This window comes from Camellia sinensis, chromosome 10 (assembly GCF_055761805.1).
Source record: "Camellia sinensis isolate YWXY chromosome 10, ASM5576180v1, whole genome shotgun sequence".
NCBI classification, from domain to species: domain Eukaryota; kingdom Viridiplantae; phylum Streptophyta; class Magnoliopsida; order Ericales; family Theaceae; genus Camellia; species Camellia sinensis.
Genome location: NC_138970.1, coordinates 46,950,938 through 46,974,087, shown reverse-complemented (window position 1 = coordinate 46,974,087; position 23,150 = coordinate 46,950,938). Strand labels below are relative to the sequence as shown.

The 23,150-nt window shown below is 34.1% G+C and overlaps 1 protein-coding gene across 1 annotated transcript; it reads right to left on the bottom strand.

The window, feature by feature from the left end:
* Positions 1–10,812: 10,812 nt before the first annotated feature.
* LOC114266281 (uncharacterized) lies at positions 10,813–15,216 on the bottom strand. Its single transcript, XM_082891323.1, has 4 exons — positions 14,978–15,216; positions 12,466–12,750; positions 11,290–11,382; positions 10,813–11,040 (listed from the first exon to the last, which is right to left on the bottom strand). The coding sequence occupies exons 2-4, from the start codon at positions 12,739–12,741 to the stop codon at positions 11,017–11,019; spliced, it is 393 nt and encodes a 130-aa protein (XP_082747449.1). The 5' UTR covers positions 12,742–12,750; positions 14,978–15,216; the 3' UTR covers positions 10,813–11,016.
* Between the last annotated feature and the right edge of the window lie 7,934 nt (positions 15,217–23,150).

Sequence of the window (23,150 nt, the reverse complement as noted above, 5' to 3'; positions counted from 1 at the left end):
CGCCAAAGCCTCGTCACTAAAGGGTCTTAGAGACGAAAAAACAATTTCGTCATTGAAAATGATAAATTTGTGACGAATTTTTTTGTCTCGAATACGCTTTGTTGGGAACATACTTGTAAGTAATTAGTGACAAAATATTTTGTCATTAAAGGAAGAAATTAGAGATGAAATAATTTTGTCACGTTTAATATAAACGAAGACGAAAATTTTTTGTCAAAGAAGCTACCAATAGAGACAAAAACAAATTCATCATTAAAAATGATAAATTTGTGACGAATTTTTTTGTCTCCAATACACTCTGTTGGAAACATACTTGTAAGTAATTAGCGACAAAATATTTTGTCATTAAAGGAAGAAATTAGAGACAAAAGTATTTTGTCATAAATATAAGAAATAGAGACGAAATATGTAACGCCCTCAAAATAATAACAATAAACCCATCAGATAAGACATGCATTTACATTTAAACTAACTGCATTCCTTTCATTCATTAGAATTCCAAGACATAAGTATTACATGTTAACCTCATAACAAAATGCCCTACGGGCTTACAGCTTTCCAAGTTAACACTTGGTTACAACAAAGAGTTCTAACTCGTTTACACATTAAGCCCTTGGCTTGAAATTACATGTAATACATCAAAAGTAAAACGACAAAACTATGCCCGCCACTAGCCTCCCAGCTATGTCCTTGGAGGTGGCATGCTTCCTGCACCTGAAAATGATATTCCCATATAGGGTGAGCCACAGCCCAGTAGAAATACACTAAACCAACCATGGACAATGACTAAAACATTAGCAATTGATAGTTGGTCAACACTGATACAATCACATAAATTACATATTTATGTCAACGACTTACAAGTCCCAATTACTTTTCATTTTCCCTTTTTCAACAGATAAGCATGCTAGCTCTATCATCATTTCCACAGATATGTATAAAAACTATATCTCACATTCAGATAGCATAAAAGCTATATCCACATTCTCAACAGATATGTATATCAACAATATCCACAGATAAGCATACAAGCTGTATCCACATTCTACAACAGATATGTATATCAACAATATCCACAGATAAGCATACAAGCTGTATCCACACTTCACAACAGATATGTATATCAACAATATCCACAGATAAGCATACAAGCTGTATCCACACTTCACAAAGATAAGCATATGAGCTCTATCTTCACTTCTCTAGACAAGCATATGAGCTCTGTCTACGGAGTTCATCCCCTATCTCCTCCCAATACCTATCCGGTTTAGAGGTACATCCCCTAGCTTCCCCTAAACCGCGGAGTACATCCCCTATCTCCTCCTCTACACATAACGTATATAAACACATTGGTTCTATATACAATCACACAATACACACAATTAATGTATTCTATCAACCGTCAAGTTCCATGACACATTCCATTGATTAGTTTCCGTTTACCTAATCATCATGCATTGTCTACAACAATCTCGACTATCCTCCACCGATAGCCCAAAGCAGTTATTTCTAAAACAGAAAATAAATGCACAAATAGATATTCAATCAACATTTCATTTCCTCATTTCTCACCAATTAATTATCCCAATTAATTAAACAATGTAATTAGGCCATTTTCCATAATTACCATTTCAACCCTTAGGTCCCATTTACATCAATGATTCAACAATCATTCTATTTTTCTATGCCGAACATGCATCTAGGTTTATTATGAATGAAACCCCAACTTTTGTAAAATTACACAAAAGCCACAAACTTTCACAAATTTACCAAACCAAGCCCAACATCTCAAAATACCAAAATTTAAAGACAAAACCCATAGAGAGGAGTAGGTTATCCCGACCTCAAATTCGGAGTCCCAAAGGAGAAGACGACAAAACCCAACGTGCTCCAAAACCCGAGATTTTCAGATTAAAATGAAGCCCTCGACGATCAACAACTTTTTTGTAAAGGCCAAAGGTGAGTAAATCACTCCTACTAGATCAAAACCTAGAGAGAAGGTAGAGTCTAGAGTGAGAGGCTCAACAATGGTGATTTTGGAAAAGTAAGAGAGAGAAGAGAAAGTGAAAAAGTGATTTGAAAAGTCACAATTTTGGGATTTTAAACCCAGTCTTCCGCTCGAGCGTAAAACACCCCGCTCGAGCGGCCACTCACAGACTTCCGCTCGAGCGGCCAACCTCCCGCTCGAGCGCAGAATGCACTCGCCCAGCACTTTTGCAGAACCAGGCCTCCGCTCGAGCTCCTAATCCCTACGCTCGAGCGGCCACTCACACAGATTCGCTCGAGCGGCCAACTCCACGCTCGAGCGTACAACACTGCACAACAAATACTGGATGGGTGTATTATCCGCTCGAGCGCCAACACCTCCGCTCGAGCGTACAGGCCAAAAATCTGGGCAACTAGTTTTGGTTTCTAAACTCAACCAACCTGTAACCAACCCGCCCAACACATCCTATAACTCAAATACAAAGTAAGAAAGGATGTAAACAAGATAATAAACAACTACCAACATCCACGGACACATGTCCGGATCACTATACAACAAGGGTAAACCCGGGATCGCTATAACCTCTCCCCCTTAAAGAATTTCGTCCCCGAAATTAAACACAAGTTTTCAAAAAACAAGTTTTCCTCCATTTTAAACAATGTTACATTTTAACATTCAACAATTCGACCCATTACCGGTCATCCCATCCCTTTAACAAGAGACATATCACAATATGTAAACAACATATGTATTTTCAGCATGCATCAACATTATGCACTATCCTTCCAATTTCAACAATATATTCAACATATATAGTGTTACATCCAACTACCATATGAGGCAAGTTCCAAAACATACTTCCAATAATCAAAACATTCTCAATGTTTTACAACTTAAGACATATATAAAAGCTCTTAAGTTCAACATAATGTAAAATTTAAATACAAGATCACACATCAACAAACAAGTCCGGATATTTCTCACGGACTTCCAACTCACGTTCCCAAGTGGCTTCCTCCACTCCGTGATGTTTCCACAAGACTTTCACCAAAGGAATGGTCTTGCCACACAGGACCTGATCCCGCCTATCCAAGACCCGAACCGGTCTCTCCTCATACGAGGCATCCTCATCTACCTCTAAATCAGTCCAATCCAACACATGTGATGGATCTGGCTCATACTTCCGAAGCATACTCACATGAAACACGTCATGCACTCCGGACAACTGCGGTGGTAAGGCTAATCGATAAGCAACCTCACCAATCCTCTCAAGGATCTCAAAAGGACCAATAAACCGAGGGGATAATTTCCCACTCTTCCCAAACCTCATCAGACCTCGCCTAGGTGATATCTTCAGAAAGACATGATCACCTACCTCAAACGCCAAAGGCCTCCTCCTACGGTCGGCATAACTCTTTTGTCGACTCTGGGCTGTAACAAGCCTCCTACGGATAAGCTCAACTTTCTCCGTCGTCTCCCTAACCAACTCCGGACCCAACAAAGGTGCATCACCCACCTCGGCCCAACAAACTGGAGACCTACACGGTCGGCCATACAAGGCCTCAAACGGTGCCATACCGATGCTAGACTGAAAACTGTTGTTGTAGGCAAACTCTACCAATGGCAAGTGCCTCTCCCACGTCCCACTGAAATCCAGGACACAACCCCGAAGCATATCCTCGAGGATCTGAATAGTACGCTCGGACTGCCCGTCAGTCTGAGGATGATAGGCCGTACTAAAGGTCAACTTAGTACCCAAGGCACTCTGCAAACTCTGCCACAACCTAGTAGCAAAACGAGGATCTCTATCTGAGACGATCGTCACTGGGACCCCGTGTAATCTCACTACGTCCCGAATATACAAATCGGCAAGATGATCTACCGAATCTCTCACGCGCATAGGAATAAAGTGCGCCGACTTAGTCAACCGGTCTACAACCACCCAAATAGCGTCACTACTCCGTTGAGTCCTCGGAAGACCTACAACGAAGTCCATAGTGACATGCTCCCACTTCCATTCGGCAATAGGCAAGGGTTGCAACAAACCCGCTGGCCTCTGATGCTCGGCCTTCACTTGCTGGCAAGTAAGGCACTTCGATACGAAAACAGCCACATCTCTCTTCATACCCCGCCACCAAAATTGGCGACCCAAATCCTGATACATCTTAGTACCTCCCGGATGCACCGTAAGGCGCGAATGATGAAACTCTCGGAGTACTTCCTCTCGGCAAGACTCCGGTACAAACAAACGGTCTCGGTATCTCACACTCAGGTCGGGATATACCGTCAAACCCTTCTCAACTTTCCCACTGGAGATCTTCTCTCGGAGGGATTCTACCTCAAGGTCACCTCTCTGTGCCTCTAACACTCTAGTCACAAGTGTAGGCTGCGCAACGACAGAAAACAAGGCCGCAGCCTCAACAGATTCGCCCAGTAGCAAATCAAACTCGCCAAGTGCTCCCAACATCACCCATTCCCGGATGGCTATACTAGCAACATCACTAATGGTCTTCCTACTAAGGGCATCGGCCACAACATTGGCCTTTCCCGGATGATAATGTAACTCAAAATCATAATCCTCGATGAACTTCATCTATCTCCTCTGCCTCAAATTCAAGTCTCTCTGTGTAAACAGATACTTCAAACTCTTATGATCCGAGAATACCTCGAACCTCTCACCATAAAGGTAGTGCCTCCAGATTTTCAAGGCAAAGATCACAGCTGCTAACTCTAGGTCGTGTGTGGGGTAATTCTTCTCGTGTATTTTCAACTGACGTGAGCCATAAGCTACCACTTTCCCCTCTTGCATCAACACACAACCCAAACCCTCTCGTGAGGCATCACAATAAACCGCATAACCCAACCCTCTCTCCGGAATAATCAACACCGGAGCGGTGGTCAATCTAACTTTCAACTCTTGGAACGACTTTTCACAAGTCTCACTCCACACAAACTTGACTCCCTTCCGAGTCAGTCTAGTCAACGGTGACGCTAACCTGGAGAAATCTTTCACAAACCGACGGTAATATCCAGCCAATCCCAGAAAACTACGGATCTCAAACACACTCTTAGGCTGTGCCCAATCTTGCACTGCCTCAACCTTGGATGTATCAACAGACACCCCTTCCCCGGATACCACGTGGCCTAAGAATTTGACTTCCCTCAGCCAGAACTCACACTTCCCAAACTTGGCATACAGCCTATGGGCTCTAAGTAACTCAAGCACCACTCTCAAGTGTGCCTCGTGCTCCTCCTCAGAAGACGAATAGATAAGGATGTCGTCCACAAAGACAACCACAAATCGATCTAAGAACTCCCGGAAAATCCGGTTCATCAAGTCCATAAAGACTGCCGGTGCATTGGTAAGTCCGAATGGCATCACCAAAAACTCGTAATGGCCATACCGCGTACGGAATGCCGTCTTAGGAATATCTTCCTCCCTGACCCTCAACTGATGGTAACCCGATCTCAAGTCTATCTTAGAGAAACAACGGGAACCCTTCAACTGGTCAAACAAATCATCTATACGGGGCATAGGATACTTATTCTTAACCGTAGCCCGATTCAACTTCCGGTAGTCTATACACAATCTCAAGGCACCATCTTTCTTTTTAACAAAGAGGGCCGGTGCTCCCCACGGTGAAACACTAGGGCGAACAAAGCCCTTATCGAGCAATTCCTGGAGCTGAACTTTCAACTCAACCAACTCTGCTGGAGCAAAACGGTAAGGTGCCATAGAAATCGGCGCCGTACCAGGCACTAAATCAATAGAGAACTCTATCTCTCGGTGAGGTGGCAAACTAACAAGATCTTCGGGAAAGACATCCGGATACTCACAAACCACCCTTGGCAATACAACCTGGGTCTCACCACTCTCACCACTCTCAAAGCTAGCAAGTAGACTACTAAGCTCACTTCGCCCTCGCGAATCATACCCCGGTGGCAAAACACTACCAACCCGGTCTCCCAAGAAATGGAACCACTCCCCGCTCAAGGTACATAACGTGACCCTCTGGCGGTAGCAATCAATAACAGCCCGGTATGACGATAACCAGTCCATACCCAAAATAACATCAAAACCCTTCATGGGCATGACAACAAACGGAAAAAGAAGCCTATAATCGGCGACCTCTATATCACATCCTCTAACACCCTGTTTCAGGATCAACTCACCGCCCAAAGGCGATACCACACAAATAGGAGATGCTAACTGTGCTAACTCCAATTCCAAAACAGATGCAAATGCAGCAGATACAAAAGATTGAGATGCACCCGTGTCTATCAACACATTAGCAACTGAGTTGCAAAACAGAAAAGTACCTCTCACTACTGATGGAGCCGGTACTAAATCCTGCGCGGTAACAGCATACACGCGCCCCGTAGGCCCCTGGTCTACCTGCTCACCTCTCGGAGCAAAAGACTGCTGCACAGACTGGGATGGCGAAGCTCCCGGATTGGCCCTCGAGGCCTGCACAGACTGAGCTGGCTGAAAACCCTGCGTCTGCCTAGAACCAGACGCTCCCGAAGTGGCACTCAACTGTGGGCAAAACCTCTTCATGTGCCCAGGTTGTCCACACTGATAACAAGTCAAGAGCTGCCCCCTGCCCAAACTCTGACTCTGCGGTCTAGCTGAAGATGAAGCAGCTTTCTGACCCCCACCCTTCTGCGGGCAAACAGAAACCTTGTGACCCAGCTGGCCACACTTGTAACAAGTGAATTCCCCCTGACTGCCTCTCCCCGAGCCTACACTCGGCACTGGAAAGGTCGATCTAGAGACTGCACCCTGAGACTGCTGAGGGTTATAACCCTTCTGTCTCCTGCCATCACTCTGACTATCCTGGCTCCTCTTGGAGCCTCTCTGACCCTCATCCTCCTCCTGCATCATAAGCTCCATATGAGCTGCAGCGTCCACTAGGTGTCTATACTCTCGAATATATGACCCACCAATTCTCAACTTGAGGCCCCGCCTCAACTTCCGCTCAAACTCATAACAACGGCGTTCCTCAGACGCCACCAGTTCAGGTGCAAACCTGGACAGACTGGTAAAAGTAGCCTCAAACTCGGCCACTGACAAGCCCTGCTGATTAAGCCGGCTAAACTGATCCCTCAGCTTCTCCCTAGCTACTACAGACAAAAACCTCTCCTGAAAAGCATTTATAAACGCCTCCCAAGTACTGCCCACACGAGCCTTCTCGTATTTCCACCATTGACCCGCATCTCCCTTCAGTTGGAAGGATGCCAAGGTCACTTTCAGTGCTCCGTCCTCGATGCCAAGCATCTCAAACGTCTTCGTTGTCTGTTCGAGCCATTCATCTGCCTTAAGCGGCTCTTTAGGATCCCCGATAAACTCGTCCGGATTACACCGGAAGAACTCCCTCTTCCAGAAAGAAGGCCCTGCCTCAGCTGCCTGATTCCCAGCTCTAAGAATACCCAAAGCTCCTGCTATCTCTCTGGCCAAGGCACCCATAGCCTGCTGACCCACTGGCTCGGCCACATTGGCCTGCCCAACTCCCTCCTGCACTGCCGGAATCTCACCCTGTAACGGTACTTCCTGCCTCGCAGGTCTACCACGCCTAGCACCTCTTCCTCGTCCTGACATCCTAATAAAGGCAACACAGAACGTTAGCACATTCATAAATGTGCCGAAACTAAACACTCACGTCCTAATGCCTGGACAACTGTAATTCACTCCACATAAGCACATAAACACATAAGCACTTACGAATTTCATTTCCGGATAATGATAGTCCCAAGGCGTTACTAGAGTTCCGGTTAGAAACAGCGTTGATCAAGTGCTTTTCCAACAAGACTCCCAGAAACTCAAGGATCCAATCAACATCCTAGAAATTAAATCCCATACCCACATAGTCACATAAGCATGTTATCAAATAAACACATAGCATATGGTACTACTTCTACGTCTCTATCAAGCGAGACAAACCCATTGTGATCCTAATCACTTCCCACGTACCCAAAGTATTCGAACCCGGTACGCTCTGATACCAAGTTGTAACGCCCTCAAAATAATAACAATAAACCCATCAGATAAGACATGCATTTACATTTAAACTAACTGCATTCCTTTCATTCATTAGAATTCCAAGACATAAGTATTACATGTTAACCTCATAACAAAATGCCCTACGGGCTTACAGCTTTCCAAGTTAACACTTGGTTACAACAAAGAGTTCTAACTCGTTTACACATTAAGCCCTTGGCTTGAAATTACATGTAATACATCAAAAGTAAAACGACAAAACTATGCCCGCCACTAGCCTCCCAGCTATGTCCTTGGAGGTGGCATGCTTCCTGCACCTGAAAATGATATTCCCATATAGGGTGAGCCACAGCCCAGTAGAAATACACTAAACCAACCATGGACAATGACTAAAACATTAGCAATTGATAGTTGGTCAACACTGATACAATCACATAAATTACATATTTATGTCAACGACTTACAAGTCCCAATTACTTTTCATTTTCCCTTTTTCAACAGATAAGCATGCTAGCTCTATCATCATTTCCACAGATATGTATAAAAATTATATCTCACATTCAGATAGCATAAAAGCTATATCCACATTCTCAACAGATATGTATATCAACAATATCCATAGATAAGCATACAAGCTGTATCCACATTCTACAACAGATATGTATATCAACAATATCCACAGATAAGCATACAAGCTGTATCCACACTTCACAACAGATATGTATATCAACAATATCCACAGATAAGCATACAAGCTGTATCCACACTTCACAAAGATAAGCATATGAGCTCTATCTTCACTTCTCTAGACAAGCATATGAGCTCTGTCTACGGAGTTCATCCCCTATCTCCTCCCAATACCTATCCGGTTTAGAGGTACATCCCCTATCTTCCCCTAAACCGCGGAGTACATCCCCTATCTCCTCCTCTACACATAACGTATATAAACACATTGGTTCTATATACAATCACACAATACACACAATTAATGTATTCTATCAACCGTCAAGTTCCATGACACATTCCATTGATTAGTTTCCGTTTACCTAATCATCATGCATTGTCTACAACAATCTCGACTATCCTCCACCGATAGCCCAAAGCAGTTATTTCTAAAACAGAAAATAAATGCACAAATGGATATTCAATCAACATTTCATTTCCTCATTTCTCACCAATTAATTATCCCAATTAATTAAACAATGTAATTAGGCCATTTTCCATAATTACCATTTCAACCCTTAGGTCCCATTTACATCAATGATTCAACAATCATTCTATTTTTCTATGCCGAACATGCATCTAGGTTTATTATGAATGAAACCCCAACTTTTGTAAAATTACACAAAAGCCACAAACTTTCACAAATTTACCAAACCAAGCCCAACATCTCAAAATACCAAAATTTAAAGACAAAACCCATAGAGAGGAGTAGGTTATCCCGACCTCAAATTCGGAGTCCCAAAGGAGAAGACGACAAAACCCAACGTGCTCCAAAACCCGAGATTTTCAGATTAAAATGAAACCCTCGACGATCAACAACTTTTTTGTAAAGGCCAAAGGTGAGTAAATCACTCCTACTAGATCAAAACCTAGAGAGAAGGTAGAGTCTAGAGTGAGAGGCTCAACAATGGTGATTTTGGAAAAGTAAGAGAGAGAAGAGAAAGTGAAAAAGTGATTTGAAAAGTCACAATTTCGGGATTTTAAACCCAGTCTTCCGCTCGAGCGTAAAACACCCCGCTCGAGCGGCCACTCACAGACTTCCGCTCGAGCGGCCAACCTCCCGCTCGAGCGCAGAATGCATTCGCCCAGCACTTTTGCAGAACCAGGCCTCCGCTCGAGCTCCTAATCCCTACGCTCGAGCGGCCACTCACACAGATTCGCTCGAGCGGCCAACTCCACGCTCGAGCGTACAACACTGCACAACAAATACTGGATGGGTGTATTATCCGCTCGAGCGCCAACACCTCCGCTCGAGCGTACAGGCCAAAAATCTGGGCAACTAGTTTTGGTTTCTAAACTCAACCAACCTGTAACCAACCCGCCCAACACATCCTATAACTCAAATACAAAGTAAGAAAGGATGTAAACAAGATAATAAACAACTACCAACATCCACGGACACATGTCCGGATCACTATACAACAAGGGTAAACCCGGGATCGCTATAAAATAATTTTGTCACGTTTAATATAAACGAAGACAAAAAAAAATTTGTCAAAGAAGCTACCAATAGAGACAAAAACAAATTCATCATTAAAAATGATAAATTTGTGACGAATTTTTTTGTCTTCAATACTCTGTTGGGAACATACTTGTAAGTAATTAGCGACAAAATATTTTGTCCTTAAAGGAGAAATTAGAGACCATTATTTTGTCATAAATATAAGAAATGGAGACAATAATTTTGTCACGTTTAATATAAACAAAGACGAAATTTTTTTATCAAAGAAGCTACCAATAGAGACAAAAACAAATTCATCATTAAAAATGATGAAATAATGTCAAAAAAAATTCGTCACACATTGAGGGTACTAATTGCAAAATGTGACAATATTTTTTGTCATGACAAATTCATTTAGCGACGAAATAAAGAATTCATGACAAAATTAATCATTCACCTAAGCCAAATAAGAGACAAAAAAAACCTTCTTTAGGGATGAAAAATTTTGTCAGTAATTCTATAATATTTTTTTCCATATTATATACCTAATTTATCAAAATATAAATTTTAGTTCAACAAATATAACCCTGTTCATGTTAAAACCTGTTGAATATAACAATTTCATAACAACTTAACCTAACCTGTTATCAACACATTTACGAATTAACAAAATGAAAATATCCATTCATCATCACAAATAATTTCATCCTAATACAATAAAATAGTGAAATATCCACAAAATATCCAAAAGTTACAACTTGTTCAATTCTACCAAAAATCCAACAATAACTAGTGCAACTCCACAAAGTATGTGTATCCTTATCAAACAAAAATGAACATTCAAGCAAATTACATCATTGTTGCACGTCAAAAATGCCACCCCAATCCAATCTGCAAAAAAATAAATTAAAAGCTTTAGTAATTAATTAATTATACAAAAGATTAAAAACATTAATAACTCATCAATTTACAATTAGATCAATTATACAATTTACCCCTCTAACAGACTTTTTTTTCGAGATTATGAGAACAAAAAATTAATTTTAAGGCTAATTCACAAATGGTGCATCCCATTAATGTGCCGTAAGTTCATACAACTTATATTGGTCCATTTAATTCTTAAAGTGCAAGGATACGTACCGGTTTTTCTACTCTAACAGGGATTGACCTAGAACCACATCTGTGTTTTGTATACATTATTTCTCTGTTCGCGATGTTACCCTTTGATTGCTCCTATAAGAAAGAATGACCAATATAATAATGAAATGCAACATTAGTAAGACAAATATGTTGGCTTTTGATTGTTCCTGTAAGGAAGAATGAACAAATATAACAATGAAATATATCACTAATAAAACAAATTTAATGCTTGATAATAAAGAATTGCATTGTTCATATCTATCCTTTTCCTATATATCATTTCAACTTAAAAGATGTTTCAAATTATTCAGTAGTTTCATTCAATTCTTTGAAAAATAGATTAGAGGACTTGTTGAGATTTCATCATAAGATGGTTTTTCTAGGTGAAAAAAGAAAAACGAGTAATTCACACCGTTCACAAATAGGGGACATATAAGCATGGGCAGGATAGATTGTGAAAAAATCCATTTACATTTCACAAGATATGGAACAATTACTGATACCAAACTCATATCCCTTTCTTTCTTCCACAACTATATCAAATCTAAAGTTCTATCTTAATACCCTGTATTAGTTACTCAGCTAGTTGCTTACCATTATCATGAAACTTCAGACCAAACTCAAGAACAAACAGAAAATACAATCATAGAAACTGAAATCTTAGTTCTTTATTCTATGATGTGAAAGATGCACTTTAAGGAACCATAAATTAATCTCCTATTATGTGAGCCTTCCAATCCATGTTTAATAGTTTCCCTTTCTCATTTTGCCACTTATTTAGTTTTTATTATGTTTTACTTACATGCCTAGAGGATAAGGGAAAAAGAACACACATGGAATTTCACAGCAAATTGATTGTGTTCTTTCTAGTTTTTTTGAAATCTCTCCCTATTCTAATCAAATTCTTTCTTCGCTGATATAATAAAAAAGATGAAAATGTTATCAGAAATTCTTTAGTGTTCCACTTTTTATCAATAAGATCTATCCACTTGGTAGGATCAACATCCTTCGGTGAGTGGTTTCTTGCATACTCCTCCCCGAGCTCTCAATGGTATCTCTAACAGCTGAATAACATAATAAAATATGAATATATGTACAAAGATATACATATCTATGTGTGTATGAATTGAAAGTAACAAGACAAAATATATTTCACAATGCATAAATGTATAGTACCTCATGCTCAAACGAATCATAGGATTCAGTGTCACTGCCATCTTCAGCCTCTGACAGTCGATAATCATCATCATTTTCCTCAATTGGTATTTGTTTTTCCTTCCTTAATTTCTTATGTTGAACCGCAGCCTTCAAACAGGTTGTTATATTCTTCACTCCTAGAGCATTCATTCTCTCATGATTGTTATTAATTGTCTTCATTCTTTGTTTCTCATAGTTCATTACCTTCTTAGTTTCGGTACTTGGTTTGGTCAACTGTTTTTTTGTAGTGTCCATTCTGCCCAACTATAAAGCATAATTGAACATTTTTTTGGTGGATAAGCATAATTGAACATTAGATGTAAAGAAAAGATAATTATATATTTCTATATATAAAGCATAAAGCAACAATAATCTCAACAAGTGGATATGTCATATAAGCTCTAAATCATTGAAATATGGCTAGAGTGAGATGGATGATTTTTGTTTTTACCTTTTACATATCATAGAACAAATTAATTATAAAGCCATCAGACACATAATATAACCAATCAACGATAAACCATGTTAAAAAATCAAATTATAAACAAAAGGAGATAACTTCAATCATACAAATCACAATTTTTTTTAATACTATCTAACTACAATCACATTTTTCTCATAACAAAAAAAAAAATGAAAAAAACAACCATTAAAATAGTAAATAAAAAGATTATTTAGAAGCATTGAACAAACTACAATCACATTTTTCTTTTTGTAAGTGTTTATGTTTATCTAACTTCAATCATATTAAAAACTCAAATTATAAACAAAAGGAGATAACTTCAATTATACAAATCACAATTTTTTTTAATGTTATCTAACTACAATCATATTTTTCTCATAATAAAAAAATAATTGAAAAAAAGAACCACTAAAATAGTAAATAAAAAGATTATTTAGAGCTATTGAACAAACTACAATCACATTTTTCTTTTTGTGAGTGTTTTTGTTTATCTAACTTCAATCATATTAAAAAATCAAATTATAAACAAAAGAAGATAACTTCAATCATACAAATCACAATTTTGTTAATTCTATCTAACTATAATCATATTTTTCTCATAATAAAAAATAATTGAAAAAAGAACCATTAAAATAGTAAATAAAAAGATTATTTAGAAGTATTGAATAAACTACAATCACATGATTCAAAGTCATGAGATCACACACTGCATTTCTTTCTTGTAAAAGGCATCTAAATAGTATAAACATGTATATAAAATTTTGTTCACGTGCATTGTTGTTGCCATTGGACATCCTCAAGCCCACAGGTTTATATATCATCTTTGTATCTACTAGGTCATTTAATTTCTTTCTTGGCTATACATTGAGTATTTTCTAAGTCAAGCTCAAGCATATATATGAACAACATACTGTTTTCTAATCTCACATGACGTTATATTGGTGTGTTCCCTGCTCTAGACTAAATTGATTCCTCTTCGTGATCAACTAGCCCTAAAAAAACTTACAAATCAAATCATATCAAATCAAATAATAAAAAAAAAAACCCCTTAAAAATGAAGTGATGGTGTAAATTTATATCTAATGCGATGTGAACTACAACTAGAAGGAATCTAATTCATACATTTATTTTTGAACTACTTCATTATGCATTTTTTTACTTGCTGGCATAAGATCATCTATATCATTTCCTATATCATTATTTGTCTCATACTCTTTTGACAACTAGTTTTTGATGAAATGATAATATGTAATTGATATAAAATAAAAATAAAAAACAACAGAGAGTAAGGCAGATGAAAATTCTTCCCGATGCTCTACCAATTAATCCACTACAGCCTTCTTTTATTTTTGTTAGTAGTAAATACTAAATAGTAAAAATTGAACCCTAGACCCAATCCCTTCTCTACTGGTATATTTTAAGTTAAATGACAGCTTTGGCAGTTCACTGCTAACTAAGGTTGTAATTATTGAAAATTTCATCTGATCTTACAATGATAAAACCAAACTAAGAAAATAAAACATAGAGAGAAAGTAGGGACAGAAAAAGTTATATATCCTATTAGATGAAGTTATATATCCTTTCACTCATTGACTTTCAATTTGAATTCAGAGTTGATATATCAATAACCTAATTTTGCCACTAAACAGTTAGTCAAATTCACAAATTAACTTTCAATTTGAATTCAGAGTTGATATATCAATAACCTAATTTTGCCCCTAAACCCTCCAAATCATATCAATTAAAGTTCAATTAACCAATAAACCAGAACTCTGAATATCATTTCACATTCAGAACACAATCAAAACATCAAATTAAACTACAAATTGATCAAATTATTCGAAATTTTATGAATCAACATCACACACACGACCACTCTATCAGGATTGAATAATGATTCTTAGAATTGATAATCATTATTCGAAATTAAAGAAACAAAAAAGCAAATATATAACCCTAGAAATTGGGTGAAGATATATATATATATATAGAGAGAGAGAGAGAGAGAGAGGAAGAGGCCGGAAACACCTGATGTGCGCTGGAGGAGAGACAAATCAAAGTAGCTACTGTTCTCTGTCGCTGGTGGGGAGATGGGTTGTACCGTCGCCGGTGGGGAGGTGGGTTGTACCGTCGCCGGTGAGGAGGTGGGTGCTCGTGTGCGACAGTGGTGGCCGGTAGGAGGGTCGCTTGAGAGAAAGAGAGAGAGAAGAGGGATGATGAGAGACATGACTGAGAAAGAGAGAGAGAGGAGGGACGATGAGAGAGTGAAATGGGAGAGGACTGGGAGAGTAGTAGAATAATTAATAACAATTGGCCACTAAATATTTTAGGCTAATTCTATTTTTAATCCCTCCAAAATTTGAAATCTCCCTCCAAATATTTTAGGTTCTGTTTGGTTTATATTTCAAAACATAATTCCATCACTCTTTAGGCTCTATTTGATTTAGATTTCAAAACATAGTTTCACCACTGATTTGAGTGTGGTATAATTTAATAAAGGATGCAAAATTTTATCACAGTTAAATTTTTTATGCAAATTATGAAAACAAAAAAGATTGAAATTTAAAATTTAAGTCTCACAATTTTATCACAATTTATTTATTATTTTTTAATTTATCACAAACTTATTCATGTAACTTTAAACCCCCTTACTAGAATTGCAAACTTAGGTGAGCTCAACCCAAGCAACTTGAATCAAGCTTAAAATTTTTTAAAGATTGAACAACATAGTTTTTAATTAAGTGAGAACCTATGCAGAAATTCAAAAATTCAAATTAAATTTGAGTGGATTTGGACAGAACCACCAAATAACTTGAGCAACCAAAACAAAATTATATATATAAATATATGAACTATTTGCTAGTTTATTTTTTTAAATAATAAATAAGATTAATTAAAAATTTAATATTAATGAATAAAAGAAAAAGCAATATACTTAAGATTTCCAATAGAATTTTTATTGAAAATATTTTAAAAAATATACCTTTTAGAAAGGGAACATTGAATAAAGGGTTGTTTGGGAAGTGCCATACTAGCTCACTTTTTTTTTATAATCTTTTTATCTTTTTTTGGTCCCATCACATCTCTACTTTTCTACACAGTATTTCGTAAAAGTAAAAAAAAATATATACTTAATTATCTTTTTGGGTCACATTACATCTCTACTTTTCTATACATATTTTCGTAAAAAGTAAAAAAGTATGTTTATTTGGCACTTCCCAAACTACCGCTAAGTTGATGTTAAAAAAATTTACTTTTTATAATGGCATACATAATTTAAATATGATTTTTTAGAAATTCTTTTTAATTTAAAATTACAATAAAATATTAAATAGAATAAAAACAAATTTCTTACAAAATAAAAGTATTTGAATAAAAAAAGGTAAGAAGGAAATTTAATAAGGTATTTTTATTTAATCTGAAAATAATTTTAGGTGAATAATAAATTATCACCTATAACCCTCTTCTCTTTTTTTTAAAAAAAATAAAAAAGTTTAACGAACTATCACTTTTAATAAAAAAGAAAAATTAAGGTTTTCTTCTAATTTATTTTAACAAAAGTAACTTTTTAACAATTTGAGCCAAATATACCTTTATTCTTTATTTTAATTTCTTTAATTGACAATTGAGATAAATAAAATAAAAAATCTAATAAAATCCACCATGTTTGGTAAATACTAAAAAATTTATGTTTTGTTCTTTTTTTTAAAAAACATTATATTAAAAAATATTATTGTTCGAGTCCTTATAATTTAGAAGGATATAATTTTTTTTATAAATTTTAAAAAAAAAATTAATAGCGATTAATAATTTGAACACATGTATTTAACATAAATTATCTTTAGACCAATAATATTATGACACATGTAAATATTGAACTCATTAATATGTTTTGTTCTTTTTTTTTTTATGGTTGTTCTTAATGCATTAAAGTGTTATTATGAGGATAAGACTTGGGAGTTGAGAGAAGTTAATAAATGTTAAGATTTTTATTTTTTTTAAATCAAAAAATCAAGAAATTTATATTATATTAAATGTCTCACCCGTGCTATGCACGAATTGTGTTTACAATTATCTATATATGTGAATTGCGATTTTTAAATGTCTTTTTTTTATTTTATTTTAAATGCCTTCTTTTTTTCCTTTTTTATATTATGTTAAAGTTCAATATTTTGATAATAATCATATATGTTAGACTTTTCAAGGAATTAAAATTTTTTTTATTATATTATATTAAAGTTTAATATTTTGATAATAATCATATATGTTGAACTTTTCAAGAAATTTCTTTTATACTTGTTCTTAATGCATTAAAGTGTTATTATGAGGGATAATAATCATATGTGTTGGGACTTTTCAAGGAATTCATATGTGTTGGAACTTTTCAAGGAATTCATATGTGTTGGATTTCAAAGAATTTTTTTTATACTTGTTTTTAATACATTAAAGTGTTATTATAAGGGTAAGACTTGGGAGTTGAGAGAAGTAAATAAATGCTAAAGTTTTTTTTTTTAAATCAAAAAATCAAGAAATTTAGATTAGGAGATTGGAGCTCCCACAAGGCTTGGGGTTTAAAACCTCCTTTTACTTAATATATAGTATAGATAGATAGATAGATATAAATATGGCACATAACGTTTATATGACACAAGGACCAAAGTACCGGGACAACTGCTGCAATTTGCCCTCATCTAAATTAAAGGGATTCAAAAAGTTAAAAAAAAATAAAAAAAAATTATAATATTAAAAAATGTTCACTAAAAAAATATAGATTAAAAATTAAAAATTAAAAATTTATTATTGAAAACTCCATACTAAACAAGGTAATGTTTTCCATTAATTTTGAAAATTAAAAAATTATTATTAATTTTTCCTCTATTTTTTTTTTTCACAAAAAAAAAAAGCTACATAAATTATCTTCTTTTTTTTTTTTTTTTGTGGAGAGAGGTTTTGACCTGTGATTTTTCTAAAATGGGTGTTCTAGATGAAAATGGTAGAATTGGTTCAGACAATGAGAAAAAGTGCTTATGCAAGAGGCGTTTTCACTATGAGAAAGAATAGTTGGTTTTGCATAGGGTGCCTTCTTGGATAATAGCTTTCAATACTGACATGCATGAAGGGCTTAAGTGTGAGACATATGAGAGGGGCTTTAGTGCGAAAATAAAAGAAAAGGTTTATAGAGTGTCTTCTTGCTTCAAGACTTCAATACTTGTGAGAGAGGAGTAGGCTCAAGTGCGAGAGAGAAATGAGGGTTTGTAGGAAGTGTCTTCTTGGGTCATGACTTGAGTGTCCGTGCACATGAAAATGAGTGACAAGGGTCAGAGTGTGTCTCTTGGGGTGACGGTTTCAGTGCTCCGAAACACAAAATCATAGCATTTAATAAAGAAAAATAATTAGTGATAAAATATTTTTGTCTCCTTAATACAAGAACAGAGAATTTATTATTGGTGATGAAATATTTTTGTCTTCCACAACATAACCGTATGAGACGAAAAATATATTCATCGCGCAATCAATCAGAATTTATTAGTGACGAAATATTTTCATCTCCCACAACTTATTCTTCAAAGATAAAATTATATTTGTCGCCCATTTAATAGAAAGATGAAACGGCATCGTTTGCATGATGGAGTGTTTATTGGTGATGAAATATTTTTGTCTTCCATAACTTTGCAAGGAATTTATGTGTTGGATATCAAAGAATTTTTTTTATGCTTGTTCTTAATGCATTAAAGTGTTATTATGAGGGTAAGACTTGGGGATTGGGAGAAGTTAATAAATGCTAAGGTTTTTTTTTTTTAAATCAAATATCTTCCTTTTTTTTTTAAATGTCTTCTTTTTTTCTTTTTTTATATAAAAGATTAGGCAAATTACATATACCCCCCTCGAGGTTTAGCAAAATTACAGATACCCCCCTGAAGTTTGAGAAATTACAGATACCCCCTTAAAGGTACTGTTTACATAACAAATTAGGGGGCAAATTGTTATGAAAATATGAACCTCAGGGGGGTATCTGTAATTTAGTTAAATCTCGAGGGAGGTATATGTAATTTGCCCTATATTAAAGTTTAATATTTTGATAATAATCATATGTGTTAGACTTTTCAAGGAATTATATGTCTTTTTTTTTTAATTATATTATATTAAAGTTTAATATTTTGATAATAATCATATGTGTTGAACTTTTCAAGAAATTTTTTTTATGCTTGTTCTTAATGCATTAAAATATTATTATGAGGGATAATAATTATATGTGCTGGGACTTTTTAAGGAATTCATGTGTTGGATTTTAAAGAATTTTTTTTATGCTTGTTCTTAATGCATTAAAGTGTTATTATGAGGGTAAGACTTGGGGATTGGGAGAAGTTAATAAATGCAAAGGTTTTTTTTTTTTTAAATCAAAAAATCAAGAAATTTAGATTGGGAGATTGGAGCTCCTACAAGGCTTGGGGTTAAAAACCTCCTTTTGCTTAATATATAGTATAGATAGACTAGCATATCACTCGTGCTATGCACGGATTGTGTTTACAATTATCTATATATGTGAATTGTGATTTTAAAATATTTTCTTTTTTTTATTTTAAATGTCTTGTTTTTTTCCTTTTTTTATATTATATTAAAGTTTAATATTTTGATAATAATCATATGTGTTGGACTTTTCAAGGAATTAAATGTCTTTTCTTTTTTATTATATTATATTAAAGTTTAATATTTTGATAATAATCATATGTGTTGAACTTTTCAAGAAATTTTTTTTATACTTGTTTTTAATGCATTAAAGTGTTATTATAATGAATAATAATCATATGTGTTGAGACTTTTCAAGAAATTCATATGTGTTGGATTTCAAAGAATTTTTTTTATGCTTGTTCTTAATGCATTAAAGTGTTATTATGAAGGTAAAGCTTGGGGTTGGGAGAAGTTAATAAATGTTAAGATTTTTTTTGTTTAAAATCAAAAAATCAGGAAATTTAGATTGGGAGATTGGAACTCCCACAAGGCTTGCTATGCACGGAATAATTATATATATATTTATATTTATTTTAATTTTTTTAATATATAAATTATATTTTTTAAGATTTTTTATAAAAATAATTTAACAATCTTATCACTAACCATAGTGTACAGGAGAAATTAAAAAAGCTACTGCAGTAACTATGCAACAGTTGTATCTATAATTATTTGTATGAGGGGATTTTAAATGCTAATCAGAGATTTTTACCAAATCAATAAATGCAGGCATGTAGATTGAAAAAAGTTAATAAATACTGATCGGGAGATTTTGACCAAATCAATAAATGCTGAGATTTTTTTTTAAATCAAAAATTTAGAAAATTAAGATTGAAAGATTGGAGCTCCCATAAGGCTGGGGGTTTAGAAACCCCATTTTTCTTAATATATTTACAATTATCTATATATGTGAATTGCGATTTTTAAATATCTTTTTTTTTAAATGTCTTCTTTTTTTTTCCTTTTTTATATTTTATTAAAGTTTAATATTTTGATAATAATCATATGTGTTGGACTTTTCAAGAAATTAAATGTCTTTTTTTTATTATATTATATTAAAGTTTAATTTTTTGATAATAATCATATGTGCTGGACTTTTCAAGAAATTTTTTTTATGCTTGTTCTTAATACATTAAAGTGTTATTATGAGAGATAATAATCATATCTGTTGGGACTTTTCAAGGAATTCATATGTGTTGGATTTCAAAGAATTTTTTTTTATACTTGTTCTTAATGTGTGTTATTACGAGGGTAAGACTTGGGGGTTGGGAGAAGTTAATAAATGCTAAGTTTTTTTTTTTAAATAAAAAAATCAGGAAAATTAGATTGGGAGATTGAAGCTCCCACAAGGCTTGGGGTTAAAAATCCCTTTTTGCTTAATATATAGTATAGATATAGATAGATAGATTGATAGATAGATAGATAGATTTAATAAGAATTTATGTTTGTTTGAGATATTTTTTTAATATACAAATTATTTTTTAAAAGATTTTTTTTTAAAAATAATTTAACAATCTCGTCACTATCACCCGTGCTATGCACGGATTGTGTTTACAATTATCTATATATGTGAATTGTGATTTTTAAATTTTTTTTAAATGTCTTATTTTTTTCCTTTTTTATATTATATTAAAGTTTAATATTTTGATAATAATCATATGTGTTGGACTTTTCAAGGAATTAAATGTCTTTTTTATTATTATTATATTATATTAAAGTTTAATCTTTTGATAATAATCATATGTGTTGGACTTTTCAAGAAATTTTTTTTATGCTTGTTCTTAATACATTAAAATGTTATTATGAGGGATAATAATCACATGTGTTAGGACTTTTCAAGGAATTTATATGTGTTAAATTTCAAAGAATTTTTTTTATGCTTGTTTTTAATGCATTAAAATATTATTATGATGGTAAGACTTGGGAGTTGGGAGAAGTTAATAAATGTTAAGATTTTTTTTTTAATAAAAAATTTAGAAAATTCAGATTGGAATATTGAAGTTCCCACAGGCTTTGGGGTTAAAAACCCCCTTTTGCTTAATATATAGTATAGATATATATAGAGAGAGATTATAAGATGAGAGAAATAAAGTGCTATCTTATTATAATAGAGGAGATCTTATAAAAAAAAGTGTAGACATGAATGCCCTCATATTTTATTGTGTTTACAATTATCTATATATGTGAATTGTGATTTTTAAATATTTTTTTTAAATGTCTTCTTTTTTTCCTTTTTTATATTATATTAAAGTTTAATATTTTGATAATAATCATATGTGTTGAACTTTTCAAGGAATTAAATATATTTTTTTTATTATTATATTATATTAAAGTTTAATATTTTGATAATAATCATATGTGTTGGACTTTTTAAGAAATTTTTATTATACTTGTTCTTAATGCATTAAAGTATTATTATGAGGGATAACAATCATATGTGTTGGGACTTTTCAAGGAATTCATGTGTTGCATTTCAAAGAATTTTTTTTATGCTTGTTCTTAATGCATTAAAGTGTTATTATGAGGGTAAGACTTGGGAGTTGGGAGAAGTTAATAAATGCTAAGATTTTTTTTTTTAAATCAAAAAATCAGGAAATTTAGATTGGGAGATTGGAGCTCTCACAAGGCTTGGGGTTAAAAACCCCCTTTTGCTTAATATATAAATATAGATAGATAGATAGATAGATAGATAGATTTAATAAGAATTTATGTTTGTTTTAGATTTTTTTTAATATACAAATTATTTTTTTAAAATTTTTTTATAAAAATAATTTAACAATCTCGTCACTAGCCATAGTATATGAGAGAAGTTGAAAATGGCGTAGGAATAGATATAGGAGAAGTCAAAAAGTGGGTTGAGAAAAGTTAATAAATGCTGAGCTTTTTTTTTTTTAAATAAATAAATCAGGAAATTTAGATTGAGATATTGAAGTTCCCACAAGGCTTGGGGTTAGAAATCCCATTTTCCTTAATATATAGAAGATATAGATAGATAGATAGATAGATAGATAGATAGATAGATAGATTTAATAAAAATTTATGTCTGTTTTAGATATTTTTTTAATTTTTTAAGATTTTTTTATAAAAATAATTTAACAATCTCATCACTAGCCATAGTGTATGGGAGAAGTTAAAAAAGGCGTAGGAGTAGATATAGGAGAAGTCAAAAAGTGGGTTAGGAGAAGTCAATAAATGCTAAGTTTTTTTTTTTTTAAATCAAAATATCAGGAAATTTAGATTGAGATATTGAAGCTCCTACAAGGCTTGGGGGTTAGAAACCCCCTTTTCCTTAATATATAGATATAGATAGATAGATAGATAGATAGATAGATAGATTTAATAAAAAATTATGTTTGTTTCAGATATTTTTTTAATATACAAATTATTTTTTTAAAGATTTTTTTATAAAAATAATTTAACACTCTCATCACTAGCCATAGTGTATGAGAGAAATTAAAAAGGACGTAGGAGTAGATATAGGAGAAGTCAAAAAGTGGGTTAGGAGAAGTCAAAAAGTTGGTTGGGAGAAGTCAATAAATGCTGAGTTTTAAATAAAAAAATCAGGAAATTTAGATTGGGATATTGGAGCTCCCACAAGGCTTGGGGGTTAGAAACCCCCTTTTCCTTAATATATAGATACTAGTGGTAACCCGTGCTATGTACGAGATTTTATAAATTAAAAAAAAATTAT

What these genes read in the sequence shown, in the direction of transcription:
- LOC114266281 (XM_082891323.1), bottom strand. Translation starts at nt 12,741, where the DNA reads ATGGACACTACAAAAAAACAGTTGACCAAACCAAGTACCGAAACTAAG. An exon ending in ATGATTCGTTTGAGCATGAG is followed by an intron (nt 11,383 to 12,465) that starts GTACTATACATT and finishes TCTTTCTTATAG; the next exon opens with GAGCAATCAAAGGGTAACAT. An exon ending in CTGTTAGAGTAGAAAAACCG is followed by an intron (nt 11,041 to 11,289) that starts GTACGTATCCTT and finishes ATTTTTTTGCAG; the next exon opens with ATTGGATTGGGGTGGCATTT.